A 21,807-nucleotide genomic window follows, 5' to 3' on the forward strand; every position below is an offset into this window, starting at 1 on the left:
AACCCACAATTGACATTTGGTAATTTTAAAAAAAATCTACCTGAATTCTTCTGACTCACCTAAATGGTTGTCTCATCTTTCTCCCACTGCCACAGGTGAGCCAGACCTTGTATCTCTCTATCTCCTTGGAGGTGGCCGTCTTTCCATCAGTTTCTTTCTTTCTTTTTTTTTTTTTTTTGAGACGGAGTCTGGCTCTGTCCCCCAGGCTGGAGTGCAGTGGCGTGATCTCTGCTCACTGCAAGCTCCGCCTCCCAGGTTCACGCCATTCTCCTGCCTCAGCCTCCCAAGTAGCTGGGACTACAGGTGCCCGCCACCACGGTCAGCTAATTTTTTTGTATTTTTAGTAGAGACGGGGTTTCACCGTGTTAGTTAAGATGGTGTTGATCTCCTGACCTCATGATCCACCCGCCTCAGCCTCCCAAAGTGCTGGGATTACAGGTGTGAGCCACCGCGCCTGGCCCCATGAGTTTCAATCTAGTTGGTTGCCCTGTAACTTCAGCTTTCTGATGGCTCCAAGAAAAAGTGTTGTTTGTCACTGGAGTGGGAATGGTGCTATCCATCCTGAGTGGAAGGTGGAAGTTGAGGACTTTCCATTTTATACTAGATTTTTTTGTTTTTTGAAACAGTCTTGCTCTGTCGCCCAGGCTGGAATGCAGTGGCGTGATAATGGCTCACCCTGACTTCTTTGGCTCAAGAGATACTCCCACCTTCGCCTCCCAAGTAGCTGGCATGTGCCACTGTGCCCAGCTAATTTTTGTATTTTTGTAGAGATGGAGTCTTGCCATGCTGTCTAGGCTGGTCTTGAACTCCTGGGCTTGAGGAATCCTCTTGCCTCAGCCTCCCAAAGTGCTGGATTACAGGTGTGGATCACTGTCCCTGGCCTAGTTTTTTCTTATTTCATTTTTTTGTAGAGACGGAGCCTCCCTATGTTGCCCAGGCTACTCTTGAACTCCTGGCTTCAGGCGATCCTCTGGCCTTGGTCTCCCAAAGTACTAGGATTACAGGAGTGAGCCATCATGTCTGGCCCCATTTTATTTGTAATTTTTGTTGTTTGTTTTTTGAGACAGGGTCTCTCTCTGTCACCCAGGCGGGAGTGCAGTGGTGTGATCATGGCTCACTGCAGCCTCAACCTTCTTGGGCTCAGATGATCCTCCCACTTCAGCCTCCTGAGTAACTAAGACTACAGGTGTGTGCTACCATGCCCAGATAACTTTTGTAGTTTTGTGGTGTAGACAGAGTTTTGCCATTGCCCAGGCTGGTCTCCTGGGCTCAAGTGATCCACCTGCTTTGGCCTCCCAAAGTGCTGGGATTACAGGTGTGCACCACTGTGCCCTGCCAAGGTGAAGTTTAGATATGGGGAGGAGGTAAGGGATGGCCTTGAGGTTGTATGTGTCGCCAAGCCAGCCTAGGACTTAGTCACGTGCTCTTGGGAGCTGCTAGGGTTACATCACAATTTTGCTCTTGGGTGTTTAGCAAACAGGTAGGAACTTTAATTACTTTTGCCAAGGACAGGCTCTTGATAACAATTGCATTTTTCTTTTCTTTCTCTTCCTTCCTCTCTCTCTCTCTCTCTCTCTTTCTTTTTGAGACAGAGTCTTGCTCTGTCACCAGACTGGAGTGCAGTAGTGCTATCTCGGCTCACTGCAACCTCTGCCTCCCAGGTTCAGGTGATTCTCCTGCCTCAGCCTCCTGAGTAGCTGGGACTACAAGTGCATGCCATCACACCCAGCTAAATTTTTTTGTATTTTTAGTAGAGACGGGGTTTTACCATGTTGACCAGGATGGTCTCAATCTCTTAGACTTGTGATCCACCTGCCTCAGCCTCCCAAAGTGCTGGGATTACAGGTGTGAGCCACTGCACCCAGCATGCATTTTGTTACTGAATGAAGAGAATGAAGCCTGGCATGGTGGCTCACACCTGCAATTTGAACACTTCAGGAGGCCAAGGTAGGAGGATCAATTGAGGCCAGGAGTTCAAGACCAGCCTGGGCAACATAGTGAAACACTGTCTCTACAAACAAATTAAAAAAAAAAAAATAGCTGGGCATGGTGGCCAGCAACTGTAGTCCTAGCTACTCAGGAGGCCGAGATAGAGGACTGCTTGAGCCTAGGAGTTGGAGGCTGCAGTGAGCTACGATTGCATGATTGCACTCCAGCCTGGGTGACAAAGTGAGACCCTGTCTCTTGAATAAAAAAGAGAGAGAGAGAGAGATTGAAAGAGAAAGAAGTCTTATCTGCCTTCAGTTATGTGTGATTCTGCTACTCTCCTTGGCAGAAGGAATCCTTAACCTTCCAGCAGGAACCTTGTCTTTCATTCAGGTGCTGCAACTGAAATCCTAGGCATGAGGTCTTGTGGGGCTGTGACTGTGCCCCACCTCTCCAAATAAGGCCAGTGGGTAGTTTCACCAGTGTATCTGACAAACCTGATAAAGCCGTATCAGCATCACCAGTGCCAGGTTTTATGAATACAAAGGGAATACCTAGTAACCCCAATCCCTCCTCCCAGCTAGAGTCTGATGGAATAGGGGGAGCTGTATTGGTCACTGGGGTCAGATTTCTCTGCTTGTCTCCAAGTTGACTTGGGTAGAAAAGGCATCCTAGGTTTCTTTGCACCTGACTCTTATGTGAGACTATAGGCTCCCCAGCCGTTTACTGGTTTTGTTCTAATGGATGCCGGGGCTCACCTGACAGGCACATGAAAACAAGTATGTTTCCACGTGCCTGTGTAGGGAAACCTGCATGACTTGGTGCCAGAGCGAGAGCAAAAGTGGTGCTGCCTTAAAGCTCAGCCTCACTGAAGCAGAGGTAGGCACTCCTGGGCCTGGGGGAAGGCTTGACTGGGGCCTGGGAGGAGCTTTTTTACTTGGGCTCAGGTCCAGACTTGAAGGGGTTTGGGATAGGGAGGGCAGGAGTTTTGGGTGGCAGCTGTGGAGATCAGCATTTTCCCTAAGAACTACTCACTCTTGACTGTGGTTTCCTTGCTCTGAGCTCCATGAGGCCAGGTTCGGCACATCACATACACATTTGTTGAACAGATAAGAGGCTTCTGGAAAGATGATGTGCTTGCCAATCCTGTTCCTATTGCTGATTCTTGGAGGTTATCTCCGTGACCTTAAAGGACTAATTCGTGGGTGGGAATCAAATGGCCCACCAGATTTCTTCTGAAGATGAGATGGGATCAAGGGATCGGAAGTGTGACTGGCATAGGAGTTGAGGAAGGGAGAAGGTCATGCTGGGTGCAGGGTCAGGAAGGTGCTGATTTTCCTTTGATAGATTCTGGGTCCTTCCTAGGTAGGTTAATGTGGAATCCAACACGAGGGGCATGCTGGGGAAGAAAGCAAATACGCCAATGGCAAATTAGCCCTGGGTTGGGATGCCCCTGGATGTCCTTTCTCCACCCTGTCTTATTACGTAACCCTCTCTTTTGGGTGCTTTGGAAAAAGAAAGATGTTGAATGGGCAAGCAGCAACGTGGGAGAGCAAGGTAGGCATTGCAGACACAGTGATACATAGGCATGTATTTTTTATTTTTTGAGACCGAGTCTCGCTCTGTCACCAGGCTGTAGTGCAGTGGTGTGACCTTGGCTCACTGCAACCTCCGACTCCCTGGTTCAAGCGATTCTCCTGCCTCAGCCTCCCGAGTGGGGATTACAGGTATGTGTCACCATGCCCAGCTAATTTTTGTATTTTCAGTAGAGACGGGGTTTCACCATTTTGGCTAGGATGGTCTCAATCTCCTGACCTTGTGATCCGCCTGCCTCGGCCTCCCAACATTCTGGGATTACAGGTGGGAGCCACTGTGCCCGGCCAGGCGTGTATTTTCATGAGGGACTTCCCTTTGGTCTAGTCACTACAGTGATGATATGCGCCTGTCTTAGCATCTTCCTCACCCTTCCCACCACCTCCTCACGTTCTGTACTGACCTAAGAGTAGCTGCAGACGTCTCCATGTCTCGCTGGACATTGCAGAAGTTCCAGTTGATGTTTGGGTGGAGGTGAGTGGGCAGGATTACCTGGGTATGGACAGTGAGAAGCCTTTCAGGCTGGTGACGACTATGTACCAGGTGCAGGGACTCTGGTCTTCTCTGCAGGGCAGGTTTGTGGGTTTTAAGCTGGTGAGAACAGAGCAAAAATCTGTAACTCAGGGAGAATCCAATCATTGGACAAATTTAATGCCAGCCTACTCTGGGCTGCAAGACAGGTGTTTGTCATTGGAAGTCGTCATCACATCATGCGTGAGCTCTCATGGTGTCTTTCTTGGGAGCAGTGAAGGTCTGCCCACTTCTGTTTCCCTGTGTGGGAATAGACAGGCCTATTGTAGTTAGGGCTGTGTGCATGGCATGCTGTCCCTAAATAGGAAGTGGGCAGGGAAATCTGGTCTAAATAGAGCCTCACCAGCTCCTGCCCTAGACTGACATACTTGTATTCTTTGCCAGGCCACAGTAAACACAGGTGTGCAGGAACTGTCATGGAAGCCAGGGAGCCTGGGAGGCCCACACCCACCTACCATCTTGTCCCTAACACCAGCCAGTCCCAGGTGGAAGAAGATGTCAGCTCGCCACCTCAAAGGTCCTCCGAAAGTATGCAGCTGAAAAAGGAGATCTCCCTGCTGAATGGGGTCAGCCTGGTGGTGGGCAACATGATCGGCTCAGGGATCTTCGTCTCGCCCAAGGGTGTGCTGGTACACACTGCCTCCTATGGGATGTCGCTGATTGTGTGGGCCATTGGTGGGCTCTTCTCTGTTGTGGGTGCCCTTTGTTATGCAGAGCTGGGGACCACTATCACCAAGTCGGGAGCCAGCTACGCTTATATTCTAGAGGCCTTTGGGGGCTTCATTGCCTTCATCCGCCTGTGGGTCTCACTGCTAGTTGTTGAGCCCACCAGTCAGGCCATCATCGCCATCACCTTCGCCAACTACATCATCCAGCCGTCCTTCCCCAGCTGTGATCCCCCATACCTGGCCTGCCGTCTCCTCGCTGCTGCTTGCATATGTAAGTGGGGGCTGAGATTGGGAGGATGTTGGGGGATGGTGGGTACTATAATAATGGTACTTTAGGCTGGGTGTGGTGGCTCATGCCTGTAATCCCAGCACTTTGGGAGGCTGAGGTGGGTGAATCACCTGAGGTTGGGAGTTCAAGATCAGCCTGACCAACATGGAGAAACCCCGTCTCTACTTAAAATACAAAATTAGCCAGGCATGGTGGTGCATGCCTGTAATCCTAGCTACTCGGGAGGCTGAGGCAGGAGAATTGCTTGAACCCGGGAGGCGGAGGTTGCGGTGAGCAGTTATCACGCCATTGTACTCCAGCCTGGGCAACAACAGCAAAACTCTGTCTCCAAAAAAAAAAAAGATACTTTATATTTGAATAGCATATTTTGCATTTTGGAGGGGAGGGAGGCTTCTTACCTTTTGAGGAAGTAATTTTACCTGTCATTTGGTCCTGAAAGATAAGTAAGCATAAAGGATGGGGATGGGAGAAGTTTGAATCTGTTCATGGTTTTTGGTGCCTCATATTCCTCCTCTCTTGGCTGCCCTTGTTCTGTTTTGTGGTCTGTGTGACAGGTTGGGGCATGTCTTTTGTCTTGACAGCTGTTTTGGTTAAAGTCAACATCACTAGTTGTAAGCCCAGAAAAAACCCCACCGGTGTTGAGGCCTTTATTCTGTTGCTGAAGGAAAAAAAAAAAAAAAGAATTATTTTATTTCCCAGATTTTTATCTTAAACCAGTTAAAGGCGTCAGTGAGAAAATAGGCTTCACTAGACTCTGGGAGTCCTACGGTGTTAAACCTGAGGCCCACAGGACCCTTTCCTGTCTGCCACTGCTGCTCTTTGTGGCTTGCTCTGAGCAGCAAGTACGACAATGAAACACCTTTTCTTCCTACTGTACCAGACTTCTTTACACTGACTTTGTAAACAAGCTCTGCCTGCAGCCACATTTGAGCTTCTGCAGATAGAACCTGAGAGATCCCAGTTGATCCCTCTTTATTTTCCTTTTTCTCTTACGGGGTAGTAAGGAGAAAAGATTGCTGTGAATTTACCTAGCCTTGCAGAACTAGCGTTTTAAATGAGAAAGGCCCAGAATTCTATGTTCCTTAGCACTGTACTGCCAGAGGTACTTAATAATATTCTGTTCTTTCCACATCTCCGCTTGCAAAAGCATTGGCAGTATATGCAGTTTATCCAGTGTTAAAAATAGCCCGAGAGTACCTTGGAGTTAGCAATAAAGGACTGTAGAATACCCATGCCTCTTGACTTTATAAAATTTGCTAAAGACAAATTAAAGGGAAAACGCTCCATATTCCTTAGGATAGTGAGAGGGAAACAGATACCCTTAGGATTAGGGAAGGCAGCTGCTCAGCTATATGTCTGATAGGCTTTGGCTAGGGAGACTCTGGTCTGACTGAGCTTTCTAAAAAAGGGAGTAATTTTCTGATTATAAAATACATTTATGGCCGGGCGCAGTGGCTCACGCCTGTAATCCCAGCACTTTGGGAGGCCGAGGCGGGCGGATCACAAGGTCAGGAGATCGAGACCACAGTGAAACCCCGTCTCTACTAAAAATACAAAAAATTAGCCGGGCGCGGTGGCGGGCGCCTGTAGTCCCAGCTACTCAGGAGGCTGAGGCAGGAGAATGGCCTGAACCCGGGAGGCGGAGCTTGCAGTGAGCTGAGATCCGGCCACTGCACTCCAGCCTGGGCGACAGAGCGAGACTCTGTCTCAAAAAAAAAAAAAAAAAAAAAAAAAAAAAAAAAAAAAAATACATTTATTAGGGCAGGCATGGTGGGTCACACCTGTAATCCCAGCACTTTGGGAGGCTGAGGTAGGAGGATTGTTGAGCTCAGGAATTTGAGACCATCCTGGGCAAGATGGTAATACCCTGTCTCTACAAAAAATCAAATTAGCTGGGCATGTTGGTGTGTGCCTGTGGTCCCAGCAATTCAGGAGGCTGAGATGGGAAGATCTCTTGAGCCTAGGAGGTCGACGCTGCAGTGAGCTGTGTTCACACCACTACACTCCAGCCTGACCCTGTCTCCAACAAGACAGAGCAAGACCCTGTCTCCAACAAAACAAAACAAAACAAAAAAGCCTCATAAAGCATGTTTATTTAGAAAATTAAATTACTCTTAAGTCATCCAAAATCTACCACCAAAAGAAGAGTACTTTTTTTTTTTTTGAGATGGAGTCTTGCTCTGTTGCCCAGGCTGGAGTACAATGGCACGATCTCGGCTCACTGCAACCTCCGCTTCCTGGGTTCAAACGATTTTCCTGCCTCAGCCTCCCGAGTAGCTGGGATTACAGGCGCCTGCCACCAAGCCCAGCTAATTTTTGTATTTTTAGTAGAGAGGGGCTTTCACCATGTTGGTCAGGCTGGTCGAGAAGAGTACTTTTATTCATTTATTTATTTTCAATTTTTTTGAAATGGAGTCTAGCTCTGTCGCCCAGGCTGGAATGCAGTGGGGTGATCTCAGCTCAGTGCAAGCTCCACCTCCCGGGTTCACACCATTCTCCTGCCTCAGTCTCCTAAGTAGCTAGGACTACTACAGGTACCCACCACCATGCCCAGCTAATTTTTTTGTACTTTTTTAGTAGAGACGGGGTTTCACCATGTTAGCTAGGATGGTCTCGATCTCCTGACCTCATGATCCGCCCTCCTTGGCCTTCCAAAGTGCTGGGATTATAGGCGTGAGCCACCGCGCCCAGCCGAGAAGAGTACTTCTAATAGTTTGATAGTGTCTTTCTTTTCTTTGTAGACTTGACACCATACTTTGCTTATAATTTTATATTCTGCTTTTTAAACTTAGTGTATCACAAGCTTTTCCCCATTTCATAAAATGCTTTTCAAAAGCAACACTTTTTAGTGTTTTTTTTTTTTTTTTCTTGAGATGGAGTTTCACTCTTGTTGCCCAAGCCAGAGTACAATGGCATGATTTTGGCTCACTGCAACTTCTGCCTCCTGGATTCAAGCAATTCTCCTGCCTCCGCCTCCCAAGTAGCTGGGATTACAGGCACGCTCTGCCACACCCAGCTAATTTTTTGTATTTTTAGTAGAAACAGGGTTTCACCATGTTAGCCAGGCTGGTCTCGAACTCCTGACCTCAGATGATCCACCTGCCTCGGCCTCCCAAAGTGCTGGGATTATAGGTGTGAGCCACTGCACCCGGCCTAGTATTTTTTAATTAAAAGGTAAAACATAGCCGGGCGCGGTGGCTCAAGCCTGTAATCCCAGCACTTTGGGAGGCCGAGATGGGCGGATCACGAGGTCAGGAGATCAAGACCATCCTGGCTAACACGGTGAAACCCCGTCTCTACTAAAAACTACAAAAAACTAGCCGGGCGAGGTGGCGGCACCTGTAGTCCCAGCTACCTGGGAGGCTGAGGCAGGAGAATGGCGTGAACCCGGGAGGCGGAGCTTGCAGTGAGCTGAGATCTGGCCACAGCACTCCAGCCTGGGTGACGGAGCGAGACTCTGTCTCAAAAAAAAAAAAAAAAAAGGTAAAACATAGATTTTATACATAATTTTAAAAATACAGAAAAATAGAAAAAAGAAAATTAAGAATCACCCATGATTTTACCTCCTACAGTACTCTTGTTACTATTTGGGTGAAATACTTTCTAGTATTTTTTGTGTGCATATGTATTGTTTTTAAATTAAAAAAAATTTTTTTTGAGATGGAGTTTTGCTTTTGCTGCCCAGGCTAAAGTATAATGGCATGATTTCGGCTCATCGCAACCTCCGCCTCCTGGTTCAAGCGATTCTCCTGACTCAGCCTCCCAAATAACTGGGATTTCAGGCATTCGCCACCACACCTGGCTAATTTTGTATTTTTAGTAGAGACAGGGTTTCTCCATGTTGGTCAGGCTGGTCTTGAACTCCTGACCTCAGGTGATCTGCCCACCCTGGCCTCCCAAAGTGATGGGATTATAGGTATGAGCCCCCACGCCCAGCCTATCTATTATTATTATTATCATTTTTTTCTTTTTTGAGACGGAGTCTCACTCTGTCGCCCAGGCTGGAGTGCAGTGGCACACGATCTCTGCTCACTGCAACCTCCGCCTCCCCTTCAAGAGATTCTCCTGCCGCAGCCTCCTGAGTAGCTGAGACTACAGGTGCATGCCACCATGCCCAGCTAATTTTTGTATTTTTGGTAGAGACGGGGTTTCACCATGTTGGTCAGGATGGTCTTGATCTCTTGACCTCATGATCCGCCTACTTTGGCCTCCCAAAATGCTGGGATTACAGGCGTGAGCCACCATGCCCAGTCATAAGTACCTTTTGAGGTCATCTTTTCTTGTAGGTTGTATACTGCTTTATAAAAATTTTTAAAAACTAATATTGGCTGGGCATGGTAGCTCATGCCTTGTAATTCCAGCACTTTGGGAGGCTGAGGAGGGAGGATCACTTGAGCACAGGAGTTTGAGACCAGCCTGGGCAACAAAGCAAGACCCCACCTCTAAAAAAAAAATAATCAGGCATAGTGGCAGTGGCACTGGTGTGCATCTGTAATCCTAGCTACTCGGGAGCCTGAGGAGGGAGGATCCCTTGAGCCCAAAAATTCAAGGTTGCAGTGAGCTATGATCATGCCACTGCACTCCAGCCTAGGTGACAGAATGAGACTTTGTCTCAAAAAAAAAAATTAATATTTAATCTCTTTCATCAAATACTCTTAGAAAACATGGTTTGAAGACACATAAGCAATTTCCAGGCAGTATAGTATAGTGGTTAGGATTGCAGGCCCCCATACCAGACTGGATTTAATTTTCAGCTTTATCATTGACCAACTGTTGATCTTGGGGAGTTGACTAATTGCTACCTCAATTTTCTCTTTTATTGTTATTTTTTGAGACAGAGTCTTTCTTTGTTGCCCAGGCTGGAGGGCAGTGGCTCAATCTTGGCTCACTGCCACCTCCGCCTCCCAGGTTCAAGTGATTCTTCTGCCTCAGCCTCCCAAGTAGCTGGGATTACAGGTGCGAGCTCCTGGCTAATTTTTATATTTTTAATAGAGAGGGGGTTTCACCATATTGGTCACACTGGTCTTGAATTCCTGAGCTCAAGTGATCTGCCCACCTTGGCCTCCCAGAGTGCTGGGATCATAGGCGTGAGCCTGTAAGTCGGGGCCGGCCAGCCTGTTTCATTCCACATGTACTTTCATCCAGATTCCTGGGGATCTGAATTCCTGCAAGCTTTCTCTCCTAGAAGCACTGGCTTTTCCAGAATCCAGGCCTGAGGGCAAGAACTTGCTTGCCATAGTAATGGCAAGTCATAAAACCATATCCTCTTCCGACAAGGGTAGGCTTTAGGGCTCAGCTTACTTACTTCTTGGAACTTAGGTTGCAGTATCGGGCTTTCTACAGAGCTAGGATATGCTGAGAGAGTTTCCTTGAGCAAATGCAGCCGTGGGAACAACATGGTTTCGGGAGACATAAATTGCACGAAACCAATTAGGTTATTTAGGGAGGAAAAAACCAAAGGTCTGCACTGAATCTAGGGTAAGACTTCGATAGGATAGGAGAATTAAGTTAGTCTTGAAATTGAGGCATGAGAGGGGTCCGGCTTGTTGGTTGGGAGACTGACTAAACAAGTTATAGCCACGCCATTCTAGACACTTAAAAGTTCCATCCTAGAAGGAAGGGCCCAGGAAGTCTGTATATAACCAACTCTAGGGCAGAGGCTGTAAGCTGGTGGCCTGTGAGCCAGATTTGGGCCCCAGAGATAGATCTGTTTGGTTTGTGGTGTTGTAAATAATTTTGAATTATTTGCCAACATTTTAAAATCAGGACTTGCCTTTTCTCTTGAAAAATCAAAAGTTCTGGCATCGTTGGACCCAAATTCCTGCCTGATACAATGAGCTGGATTTGAGTAGTCGTATCTCCTTTAAAAAAAAAAATTTTTTTTTTTGTTTTGTTTATTTAAAAGGAGTATCCCTATGTTGCCCAGGCTGGTCTCAAACTCCTGGCTCAAGTGATGCTCCCACCTCAGCCTCTACAAGTGTGGAGGGCTGTGGCTCCTTGTTCTTTTTCTTTTTTTTTTTTTGAGATGGAGTCTTGCTCTGCCACCCAGGCTGGAGTACAGTGGCACCATCTTGGCTCACTGCAAGCTCCGCCTCCCAGGTTCACGCCATTCTCCTGCCTCAGCCTCCTGAGTAGCTGGGACAACAGGTGCCCGCCACCACGTCCGGCTAATTTTTTGTATTTTTAGTAGAGACGGGGTTTCACCATGTTAGCCAGGATGGTCTCTATCTCCTGACCTCGTAATCCACCCGCCTCAGCCTCCCAAAGTGCTGGGATTACAGTCTTGAGCCACTGTGCCTGGCCGGCTGTGGCTCCTTTTAAATGGAGTATGGACTCCCCAATCCACTGTAGTCCTCCACTTGTATTGTACCCAGACTTTCTTGCCTTTGCTCACTCATGTTAGTTTCCTGGCCCCTGAAGGCACTGCACTTTCAGATCCTGGCTTTCTGGCTGTACCCCATCCCATTCCCAGGTTATACTGGCAAAGGAGATCCAAGCAACTTTTTGTGGATTTCAGGCTATTTTATTTTACCTACTAATTATCCTAGAACAGTGGTTCTCAGCCAGAGGGGAGTTTGTCTTCCAGGAGGCATTTAGCAATATCTGGAGACACTTGGTTGTCACAGCTCCTGGGAGGAGGTGCTTTTTGCTTCTAATGACAGAGGTCATGGGGGCTGCTGAACATACCACCATGCATAGAACAGCTTCTCACAGTAAAGACTTACCTGGCCTAAAATGTCAATAGTGCTGAGGTTGAGAAACTCTGTCTTAAGGGTGCACTCTGTTCATATGTGTTCTGGGGTTTTGGAATGTGGTGAGGCAGGGCTGCAGGCTGCTGACTGAACTCAGGAAGTTTAGGGGCTCATACTCACTTGTGGGACGAATGGGGAGTAATATTCATTCTTGAGGTAGGTACATAGGGTCTCCTCTTTGCCAAGGTGACCAGCAGGATTCACAGTAACCCAGGTGCCCAGTATTATGAGTACTTGATTTGGCTGCAGAAGGGTGATGTTTCTGGCTTGGGTATTGTCAGCCCGTTTATCTTTGTGGGCTTTGACCTCAGGATCCTCCCTCTTGTGTAGGCTCATACACATCAATGGAAAGTATTTGCTTTGAAGATTTCAACATGGAAGTAGTTCATTGCTGACACAGCAGCATCAAAACTCAGCGGGGTTTGTTTGGCAAGGGTGACAGTGAGCAGGAGGAAGAGAAGGAGGGAGACTGGGAAGGATGAGACTGGAGGGAAGAAGAAACACTGTATGATCACTGAGTATCCATTATTTCCATGGTTTCTTGCTGTCTTGGACCCAGGCCTGGTCAGAGTTCTCAGTAGAAAGGATACACTCCTTATTTTGGCTAGTTGCTATGGACAGACAGCTTTCATGTTCTGAGAGTGATACGGACCTAGGGAGGACTGGGTCTTGATCATAGTTGCTTCAAGACTCCAACCCTATATATATAGTTTGAATGTCTTCATAATGGGACTAAATGTATTTGTGTAATTAAAAACAAAGACACTGGCCAGGCTCAGTGGCTCATGCCTGTAATACTCAGCAGTTTGGGAGGCCAAGGCAGAAGGATCACTTGAGCCCAGGAGTTCATGACCAGCCTGGGCAACATAGCAAGAACTCGTCTCTTAAAAAACAAAATAAAACAAAAAACCACACAAAAAAACAAGGATACTTTTATTTATTTATTTGTATTATTTTATTTTTTTTGAGACGGAGTCTGGCACTGTTGACCAGGCTGGAGTTATGTGGCATGATCTCTGCTCACTGCCATCTCCGCCTCCCGGGTTCACGCCATTCTCCTGCCTCAGCCTCCCAAATAGCTGGGACTAACCAGCACGCCCAGCTAATTTTTTGTATTTTTAATAGAGATGGGGTTTCACCATGTTAGCCAGGATGGTCTCGATCTCCTGACCTCGTGATCCACCCGCCTCAGCCTCCCAAAGTGCTGGGATTACAGGCATGAGCCACCACGCCGGGCAAGGATACTTTTAAAAAAGATAGATACATTACATATTTATATACATCCCAGGAGGTAGCTACTGATTCTGGGATCCCCATTTGGAAGGGTTTACCTTCCCTGGAGTGTTGAAGAGCATTTCACTCCTGAATGTCTTGTAGTTGTCCCCTCCCTACCCTGCCTCTCTTCCTTCCACATTTTTTTTTTTTTTTAGACGGAGTCTCACTCTGTTGCCCAGGCTGGAGTCCAGTGGCGTGATCTTGGCTCACTGCAACCTCTGCCACCTGGGTTCACGCGATTCTTCTGCCTTAGTCTGCCGATTAGCTGGGACTAATTAGCACACGCCACTATGTCCAGCTAATTATTTCGTATTTTTAGTAGAGATGGGGTTTCACCATACTGGCCAGGCTAGTCTCGAACTTTGACCTTGTGATGTGCCCGCCTTGGCCTCCCAAAGTGCTGGGATTACAGACGTGAGCCACCGCACCTGGCCTTTCTTCCACATTTTAAAAATTATTTTTTGTTTAGGGTTGCACTCCTTTGTCCTTGAATGCCCCTTTATAACACTCAGCCTGTCTGGGAGGAATTGGAAGGTTTCCCTCTGCTCTCTGTTGCCTGTGGGAAAAGAGAGTTGTGACTACTGTCAGCGTAGCTGGGAGTACAGCTTCAGATTGCCAGGCCATCTCCTCATCAGAAAGAGAGTATGAAAGGCACAGTTCTGCCAGAGGGTGCATATGTTATTCACTATTAACTTGGGTTTCAGACAACAGAAAACCTTTAGCAGCATGGCTCAAACATGTTGATGTTTGTTTCTCTCACATGTTAAAAGGAGGCAGTGTGGGTTGGATGACTTCAGTTCTTCAGGGAGTCAGGTTCATTCCTTCTGTCTTCCTGCTCTGCCATCCTCAGCCTGTGACTTCTAGCCGGTGGTCCAGGATGGTTACTAAAGCTCTAGCTGTCATGTCTGCATTGTAACTGACAGGAAGGACAAAGACACTGCCTCCCTCATTTAAAGACACTTTCTGAGGTCTTATATGAAATGTTTGCATACATCCCGGGAGAAAACCTGGTTGCACAGCCATACCTACCTGCAGGAGAGGCTAGGAAATGTCAGCTTTATTTTGGACAGACATGACTTCAGCTAAAATTTCTATTACGAAGGAAAAAGGGAAGAACAGATAGAGGAAGATAACTAGCCATCCGTGCCACAGAGACTTTGGAGATTTGTTTCTGCTTTGGCTTTCAGTCTGGATGTGCCATTTGAGTTCTCCTTTCTCAGCAATAAGCTCCTAGAGAGCCTTGAAGACCCTCATGTGGGTCCCACGCTCATTGGTGCAGGCTTGTCCAGCAAGGAAATGAGATCAGGAGAAGAGGGAAGGTTTTAATTGTGGTAGCTGAATCTTAGCATCTGGCTTTAAGGCCCAGTTGTTGACTTTGTTTGAACTCTGATAGTTTATGGTAAGGCTAGAGGGGCTGGGAGTTCTAGGAAGCAATAAAGGAGTAAGGATTAGATGGTGAAATTTTGTTTCTTAATTAGAATCAGGAGAACAGTCAAGGGACTTGGCTTCTGCTTGACAGACTGTTCTAGGAGCTCTCTGTTCTCTGGCAGGGCTGAGAATAGGGTGAGGCAAGCGAGATGCCTGGGGCCAGCGTTGAAGGGCGTACTCACTCTCCTGTATGTGGTCCCCTGAGAATGAGTGCCTCCTTAAATTTTGTGCCCTAGGTGCATCCTAGCTTCACACTGCCCTGGCTCTGCCTTCCGGTGCTACATTGTTGCTAATGAACAATTTTTATTTTTAAACAAATTCTTTTAAAATTTTTCAGGGGCCATGCTAATCTTTGCGTCGTTCCAATTTTAGTATATGTGCTGCTGAAGTGAACACAAACTATTTTTATTTTTATCTAGAAAGAGGCGTATGTTCATGGTAAACCAGTCATAAGGGCACACAGTGGAAAAGGTCTCCCTCCCTCTCCACAGCTTTAGTCTTTCTCCCCAGAGGAGCCACTCTCACCAGGTGCTTTTGTATCCTTCCAGCTGGTCTACTGGAATGGACTCTGCAGGCATGTCCACAAACAGCTGCCTTCATTCATTAGTTTAGCACATAGTTGTTGAATTGCCACTGTGTGTAATATTTACCTGTGTGCAGAGAGACCAAACCTGTAGGACATTTATGGCAGGATAGAGGGAAGGAGAAGGATCAGAAGTGAGACCCACTGTCTGTTAGTGGGTCTGAGGAGTGCATCAGCTTTTCTTCCCCTTAGAGCTGCAAACAAGAAGCACAGTTAGCACTGCCAGGATATTGTCAGTCTCTTTCTCCATCTGTATTTCCACCTTTTTGTGTCTTTCTCCTTTTGTCCTCTTCTCTCTGTCTCTGCCTCCTTGTCTCTTATCTCTCACCCCTCTGTCTCTGTCTTCTGTGTATTTTCTCGTCTTTCTTTCTTTTTGTTTGTTTGTTTGTTTTTTTTTTTTTAGAGACAAGTTCTCTCTCTGTTGCCCTGGCTGGAGTGCAGTGACTATTCACAGACGCTATTACAGTGCACTATAGGCCCGGACTCCTGGGTTCAGCAATTCTCCCACCTCAGCCTCCCACACAGTTGGGACTCCAGGTGTGCAACGCTGCCCCGACCCCTGTCAGTCTTTTTGTCTAAGCTGCATGCCCTCCCACTTCTGCTTCTTTTTGTGGTCCTGCTTCCCTCCTCTACTTACTTATGGTTTCTGTCCCCTTGTTACTAAGGGCTTGTATGTGACTTTGACTTGCTGTAGCTCCTGACCCTTCTGCCCATTACTGTTAGATTCAGTTTCTTGGTATTCCAATTCTGTGTTTCTGGGAGAGGCAATATAACAGAGTCAACTTGGGTCCAATGTCTGGCTTCATCAGTCATGATAGGGAAGGGGGAGCAATTCCCAAGAAGGAGCTGGGCAGGTACTTCAAAACATGGCTACTGTACTGTACAGGGGCCTATGGATTACCGATGCCTATTAACTAGGTAATCCGTATGGTAGCTGATTGAGGCTTAACCCCATACCGGTAGCTTTGATCATCAGGGTAGGTGCCTGGGAAGACCTGCCAGCAGCATGCATTTCTTTGGGCTTCTTCTCCCCTCCCATTTGACCACTGTCCCCCTACTTCCACATCATGATTGACTAGTAAGCACCTGTGTTACTTGCCAGTGTACTGAGTGAAAGCTCTTTGAAGCCATCGAGTCTGCCAGCTGCCACCTGTGTTCATTTTCACAGGCTGGCCGTAGGCACTTCCATTTGAATGGAAGAATATCCAACTTTCTGACAATTTGCCTTGCCCCAGGGAATTGGAAGTTAGAGTGAAAATCTTACCACCTTGGTTCCAACCAGAGTTTATCAGTACCCCTCTTTGCTTGGCAATGAGCTTAAGAAAACAACATGGCCAGGTTCAGTGGCTCATGCCTGTAATTCTAATACTTTGGGAGGCTGAGGCAGGAAGACTGCTTGAGCCCAGGAGTTCCAGACCAGCCTGGGGAACATAGCGAGACCCCTGTCTCTAATTTTTTTTTTTTTTAATTAGCTGGGTGTGGTTGTGTGCACCTGTGGTCCCAGCTAATAGGAGGCTGAGGGTCACTTGAGCCCTGGAGATCGAGGCTGCGGTGAGCTGTGATTGTGCCCACTCCAGCCTGGGTGACAAAGCAAGACCCTGTCTCAAAAAAAAAAAAAAAAAAAGAGGAAGAAAGAAAATAAAATGATATACTGCTGTTGACTTCTGAGAATTTGTGATCTTGGGAGAAGCATGACCCAATCACCTGAGGGAGAGATTTGAGACAGGTGTCTACGTGACGATAGCATAGACACTAAGCTGTGATAAGAAGCAGGAATGCCATGTGGTTCAGGAGACAAAGAGCTCAGAGAGGGGCTGGCTGGTGTATTTAGAGAAGGTTTTACAGAGGAAGAGGAAGCGGGGGCTGAAATAGACCTTGAAAGTGGGAGTTGCTGTTAGCTATGGCAGGAAGAGGAGGGGAGGACATTTCTTTTTATGTGTATGTCTGGTACGAATAAGAGAGAGAGTCTGGCTGAAGGAGAGAGTGCAAAGTGGGTAGGAGTAAGTGGAGTTGGCCTAGAGATGGGCCCAAAAGATTTTGTAATAAGATTTGAGGTGCACATAAAAGTTCTATTTTTGGATGCTAGAGGCAGTACTTACAGATGTCACTGCGTTCCTTCCTGCTGGATATTGCTCTTATGTCCTCCCTATGGATCAGAGCAGTCATTGTTTAGCAGGAGCAAAGTGCCAGGGCTCTCAGCACAGGGCCCAGATGTCACTGAGGTGTGTGAGGAGCTAGAACTTAAGGCCACGTGAGCCTAGGGAGTACCCTAGTGGGTGCGCTTCTCCATGGACTTCATTGAGAATTGGGAGGTATGGGTAGGAATGAGGGTAGAAGTGATCAGTGGGCTTGGGAATGTGAACTTAGAAATGGTAGTTAGCTTCTCTCAGCCTCAGTTTCCTCATCCATAAAATGGGAATAGGAATATCTGTATTTTGGAGTCATGAGAATTGATGCAGAGGTGTATGTGAAATTTTCAGGCATATAACAGACTTTTTTTCTTTCTTTCTTTTCTTTTTATTTTTTTGCGACAGGGTCTTACTCTGTCATCCAGGCTGGAGTGCACAGCTCACTGCAGCCTCAACCTCCTAGGCTTAAGCGACCCTCCCGCCTCAGCCTCCTGAGTAGCTGGGACTACAGGTGTGCACCACTACGCCCAGCTAATTTTTATATTTTTTGTAGTGACAGGGTTTCTCCATGTTGCCCAGGCTGGTCTCTAACTCCTGGGCTCACAGATCCATCTGCCTCAGTTTCCCAAAGTGCTGGGATTATAGGTGTGAGCCACTGCACCTGGCCTTATTTTTACACTTACATGCAAAACACTGTCTCTCTAATTTCTTAGGTAACCTGCCATCTGCATTCAAATTTACCTCACTTACTGATGTGTTTCTTTTGGCCATGAAGAGGTCTTATGTCTCCTGTGGTTTGGAACCTTGGGAGTCTGGGTGGGAAAGAGTGGGTGAAATCACCCATCCCTGGGCCTGGGGGGGATTCCCAGAAATGGTGCTGGCCATCAGGATGCATAAGTGTGTATTCACGCATGCCTTCATATCCTTGAGCGCCAGTAGTGATGGACGTGCCTGTGTGCTGTCAGCTGGGGCGGGTGCAGGGTGTCCCCTCGCTTGCCAGTTCACCTTGTTCTGACTGGTCTATTGGTCCCTCTGCCTTAGGCAGGAAGGGCAGAAAGTGGTGCTCTCTGTAAAGAGGGGTTGGGCCCCTGTGCCCTCAACTCAAGCCTACCAGTGACTTTGTGGTTTTCCTCCTAGGCCTGCTGACATTTGTGAACTGTGCCTATGTCAAGTGGGGCACACGTGTGCAGGACACGTTCACTTACGCCAAGGTCATAGCGCTCATTGCCATCATTGTCATGGGCCTTGTTAAACTGTGCCAGGGTAAGTAGTGGGAAGGGGGGGCACCACCAGGAGCTCCTCTGGATTCCCTGAGGAGGACATGGGGACTCTGTTAGCTTCACTGCTCAACTGTTTCTATGTACATGCTAGCATGTGTCAGTGAGTGCAAGAGATGGGAGTAGATTTCTTTCTGGGCTTTCTGGGCCAGGCTGGCTTGGCCAAGTGGACATGAGTCAGCCTCTCCCTCAGGGCTGGTTTCCTTTGGTGGAGGCTGGGAGCATTGCAGGAAGCCAGCCAAGGGCCTAGGAGCTCCTGAAGCTTGGGTCATGATTGGGTCATAAAAGTAATCTGTGGGGATAGAGTGGCTCCTATTTGTGGTCTGTGACTGCCAAGCTGACAAGTAGGAAGACTGGGCCCTCCTTGAGACAGGTGGCAGGGGATATGGAGCTGGAAGTGGGGTATGGAAATGGGTGGTTATTTTGCAGCCTTTACTTTTCATCTGAACTTGTATTCAACAATCCCTCCCCAAGTCAGCTCTCAGAAAAATATTAAAATGTTGTGCAATTGGCAGTGTCTTTCCTGCATGTTGGCTTTAGAAAGCTTTTCGTTCCTGGATCAGAGAGGACTGGCAGTGAGGGTAATAGGCCTACCAAGCTGTCATGAGCCCTGGAGAGGTCTTGAGGTGTCTTTAGCCACAGATATCTCAATCATCTCACAGCCTAGGTCTCTAGGTCATCAGTCCTAGTGATTGTACACAGCTCCCTGGCTGTGTACAATCACCCGGGGAGCTGAGACCCTAATCTCAAATCTATTGGATCACATTCTGGTTGGTTTGGAGTCTAAAAAGCTGTGCTTTTAAGAATTGCCCTTGGCCGGGCGCGGTGGCTCGCGCCTGTAATCCCAGCACTTTGGGAGGCTAAGGCGGGTGAATCAGCGGGTCAGGAGTTTGAGACTGGCCTGGCCAACATGGAGAAACCCCATCTCTACTAAAAATAAAAACATTAGCTGGGCGTGGTGGTGTGTGCCTGTAATCCCAGCTACTTAAGAGGCTGAGGGAGGAGAATGGCTTGAAACCAGGAGGTGGAAGTTGCAGTAAGCCAAGATTGTGCCACTGTCCTCTAGCCTGGGTGACAGAGCAAGACTCAGTCTCAAAAAAAAAAAAAAAAAAAGAATTGCCCTTGTTGGGCTGGGTGCGGTGGCTCATGCCTGTAATCTCAGCACTCTGGGAGGCCAGGAGGCTGAGGCAGGTGGATCACCTGAGGTCAGGAGTTCGAGACCAGCCTCGTCAACATGGAGAAACCCTGTCTCTACTAAAAATACAAAAAATTAGCTGGGCGTGGTGGCGGATGCCTGTAATCCCAGGTACTTGGGAAGCTGAGGCAAGAGAATCATTTGAACCCCGGGAGGTGGAGGTTGCAGTGAGTCGAGATCTTGCCATTGCACTCCAGCCTGGGCAACAAGAGCGAAACTCCATCTCAAAAAAAAAAGAAAAAGAAAAACAGAATTGCCTTTGTTGATTCTCGGGCTGCTGGTCTAGCCCGTGTACTTACATCAAGTTAGTAGAGCTAGCCATGTGGATGTCCCTGGAGGCTCGGGAGCATCCTGGGGTCAAATTGCATTTTGAGTAATCCTCCCCTGAAGATCTGTTCCTTAGGGAACCACTGCTGTGTATGAGGATGGACACCCCTGAGGACAGGGGTCTCTATTTTCTCTTCTCTTGCTGCATAACTAGCTCTTTTTACCACATGAGAGCTGGGTCTAGGCTTTCTTCAGGGTATGACAATGGGGTTCCTTATAAGTCTGGGTCTTGTTAAAAACCCCAGTGTGTCCAGAGGGTCTCTGTCCTGGGTAGCTGGGTGCTGTCCCCGGGGCTTTTGGGTCTGCAGTCTCTGAGGCCTCTGAGGAGAATGACAGGCGTCTGGGCCTGGGCTGGCTCCCCAAAGGGTAGGGGTGGCCCAGGCCTAGTGAAAGATAAGATCTCAGTTCCTCTATAGCATGTGATCTCCCCCAGGCAACCATAGCCACCGCAAGTAGAGCAGCAGAGAGTCCTTCCCATGAGGCTGATAAACCCATTTGACCAAATTGTGCAGTAGTCTGGCCCAGGAGAGGTAGTTCACAGGAAGGTCTAATTTTCAATGAAAAATGACTCCTTCCTGTGAAACGGGGTTCTTGACATAAATAGGTAGAAGAGCTGGGGCTTGCTGTGAGATCACTTGCAGGAAATGGAAATTCTTTAGGGTTTTGGAAGAAGTATTGTCACATCAGAGGGCAGCCAAGAATGTCTTTGGTTTTTTATTGTCTAGTTTTATTAGAGGAATGGAGCTTTCCTGAGGAAGTGGGTGGTGTGGTAAAGTGTAGGGAGCTAGTGGTTGCTGATCTTTTGGTGTTAAATTATGTTTTTTTTTTTTCTTTCCCCTACCTTCTTGTTTTTTCTTTCTTGTTCCTCCCCATTCCTCCTTTTTTTCATCTTCCCTTCCTCTTCCCTATTCTCCTTTCGTATCTTTCTCTTATACCTCCCATCTCTTCCTCCTTTCTTCTTTGGCCTGTTCCTTCTCTCTGAACCCCTCACCTGCCTTTGCCCCCACAGGACACTCTGAGCACTTTCAGGACGCCTTTGAGGGTTCCTCCTGGGACATGGGAAACCTTTCTCTTGCCCTCTACTCTGCCCTCTTCTCTTACTCAGGTTGGGACACCCTTAATTTTGTAACAGAAGAAATCAAAAACCCAGAAAGGTAAAGGCGGGATCACACTCTCACTCCCCAGCTTGGCTGGAACTCCTGCTGATAGTGGGCGTGGCTGCCCTCATCCTTCTCCTCCTCCCTCCGACTCTCCTCCCCTCTTGTCCCTACTCCCCCTTCTCCAGCTAGGAGGGGCTGAGGGCTAGAATGGGAGTGAGTGAAGGTGGGAAAGCCTTCGGCTCCCTGTCCTTATGTTTACACTGGAGGATACATAGGGTCCTTCCTAGAGGAGAGGCCCTTCAGTGGGGAGCAGCAGGCCCAGCTGGGGCTAAGGAATTAGGACCCTGCACCTTCAGTGGGGAGCAGCAGGCCCAGCTGGGGCTAAGGAATTAGGACCCTGCACCTTCAGTGAGGAGCAGCAGGCCCAGCTGGGGCTAAGGAATTAGGACCCTGCACCTTCAGTGGGGAGCAGCAGGCCCAGCTGGGGCTAAGGAATTAGGACCCTGCACCTTCAGTGGGGAGCAGCAGGCCCAGCTGGGGCTAAGGAATTAGGACCCTGCACCTTCAGTGGGGAGCAGCAGGCCCAGCTGGGGCTAAGGAATTAGGACCCTGCACCTTCAGTGGGGAGCAGCAGGCCCAGCTGGGGCTAAGGAATTAGGACCCTGCACCTTCAGTGGGGAGCAGCAGGCCCAGCTGGGGCTAAGGAATTAGGACCCTGCACCTTCAGTGGGGAG

At 48.0% G+C, this 21,807-nt stretch overlaps 1 protein-coding gene and 1 non-coding gene across 5 annotated transcripts in view; one reads left to right on the forward strand and one right to left on the reverse strand.

The window, feature by feature from the left end:
• SLC7A6 (solute carrier family 7 member 6) overlaps positions 1–21,807 on the forward strand; it is a 42,462-nt gene that overhangs the window by 8,394 nt on the left and 12,261 nt on the right. For 3 of the 4 annotated variants that reach the window (XM_010355047.2, XM_030924665.1, XM_030924664.1), the window contains exons 4-6: positions 4,435–4,989; positions 18,312–18,437; positions 20,983–21,127. In XM_010355047.2, coding sequence (XP_010353349.1) covers positions 4,435–4,989; positions 18,312–18,437; positions 20,983–21,127 — 826 coding nt within the window. Of the gene's footprint in view, positions 1–3,558; positions 3,654–4,434; positions 4,990–18,311; positions 18,438–20,982; positions 21,128–21,807 lie in introns of all 4 variants that reach the window. The other variant, XM_030924666.1, reaches the window with a different exon arrangement.
• On the reverse strand, positions 14,755–14,858 carry LOC115895327. The gene has a single exon (XR_004055534.1). It is a non-coding gene; the product is annotated as a U6 spliceosomal RNA (small nuclear RNA).

The sequence above is a fragment of the Rhinopithecus roxellana genome, chromosome 20, assembly GCF_007565055.1.
Source record: "Rhinopithecus roxellana isolate Shanxi Qingling chromosome 20, ASM756505v1, whole genome shotgun sequence".
In the NCBI taxonomy this organism is placed as follows: Eukaryota; Metazoa; Chordata; class Mammalia; order Primates; family Cercopithecidae; genus Rhinopithecus; species Rhinopithecus roxellana.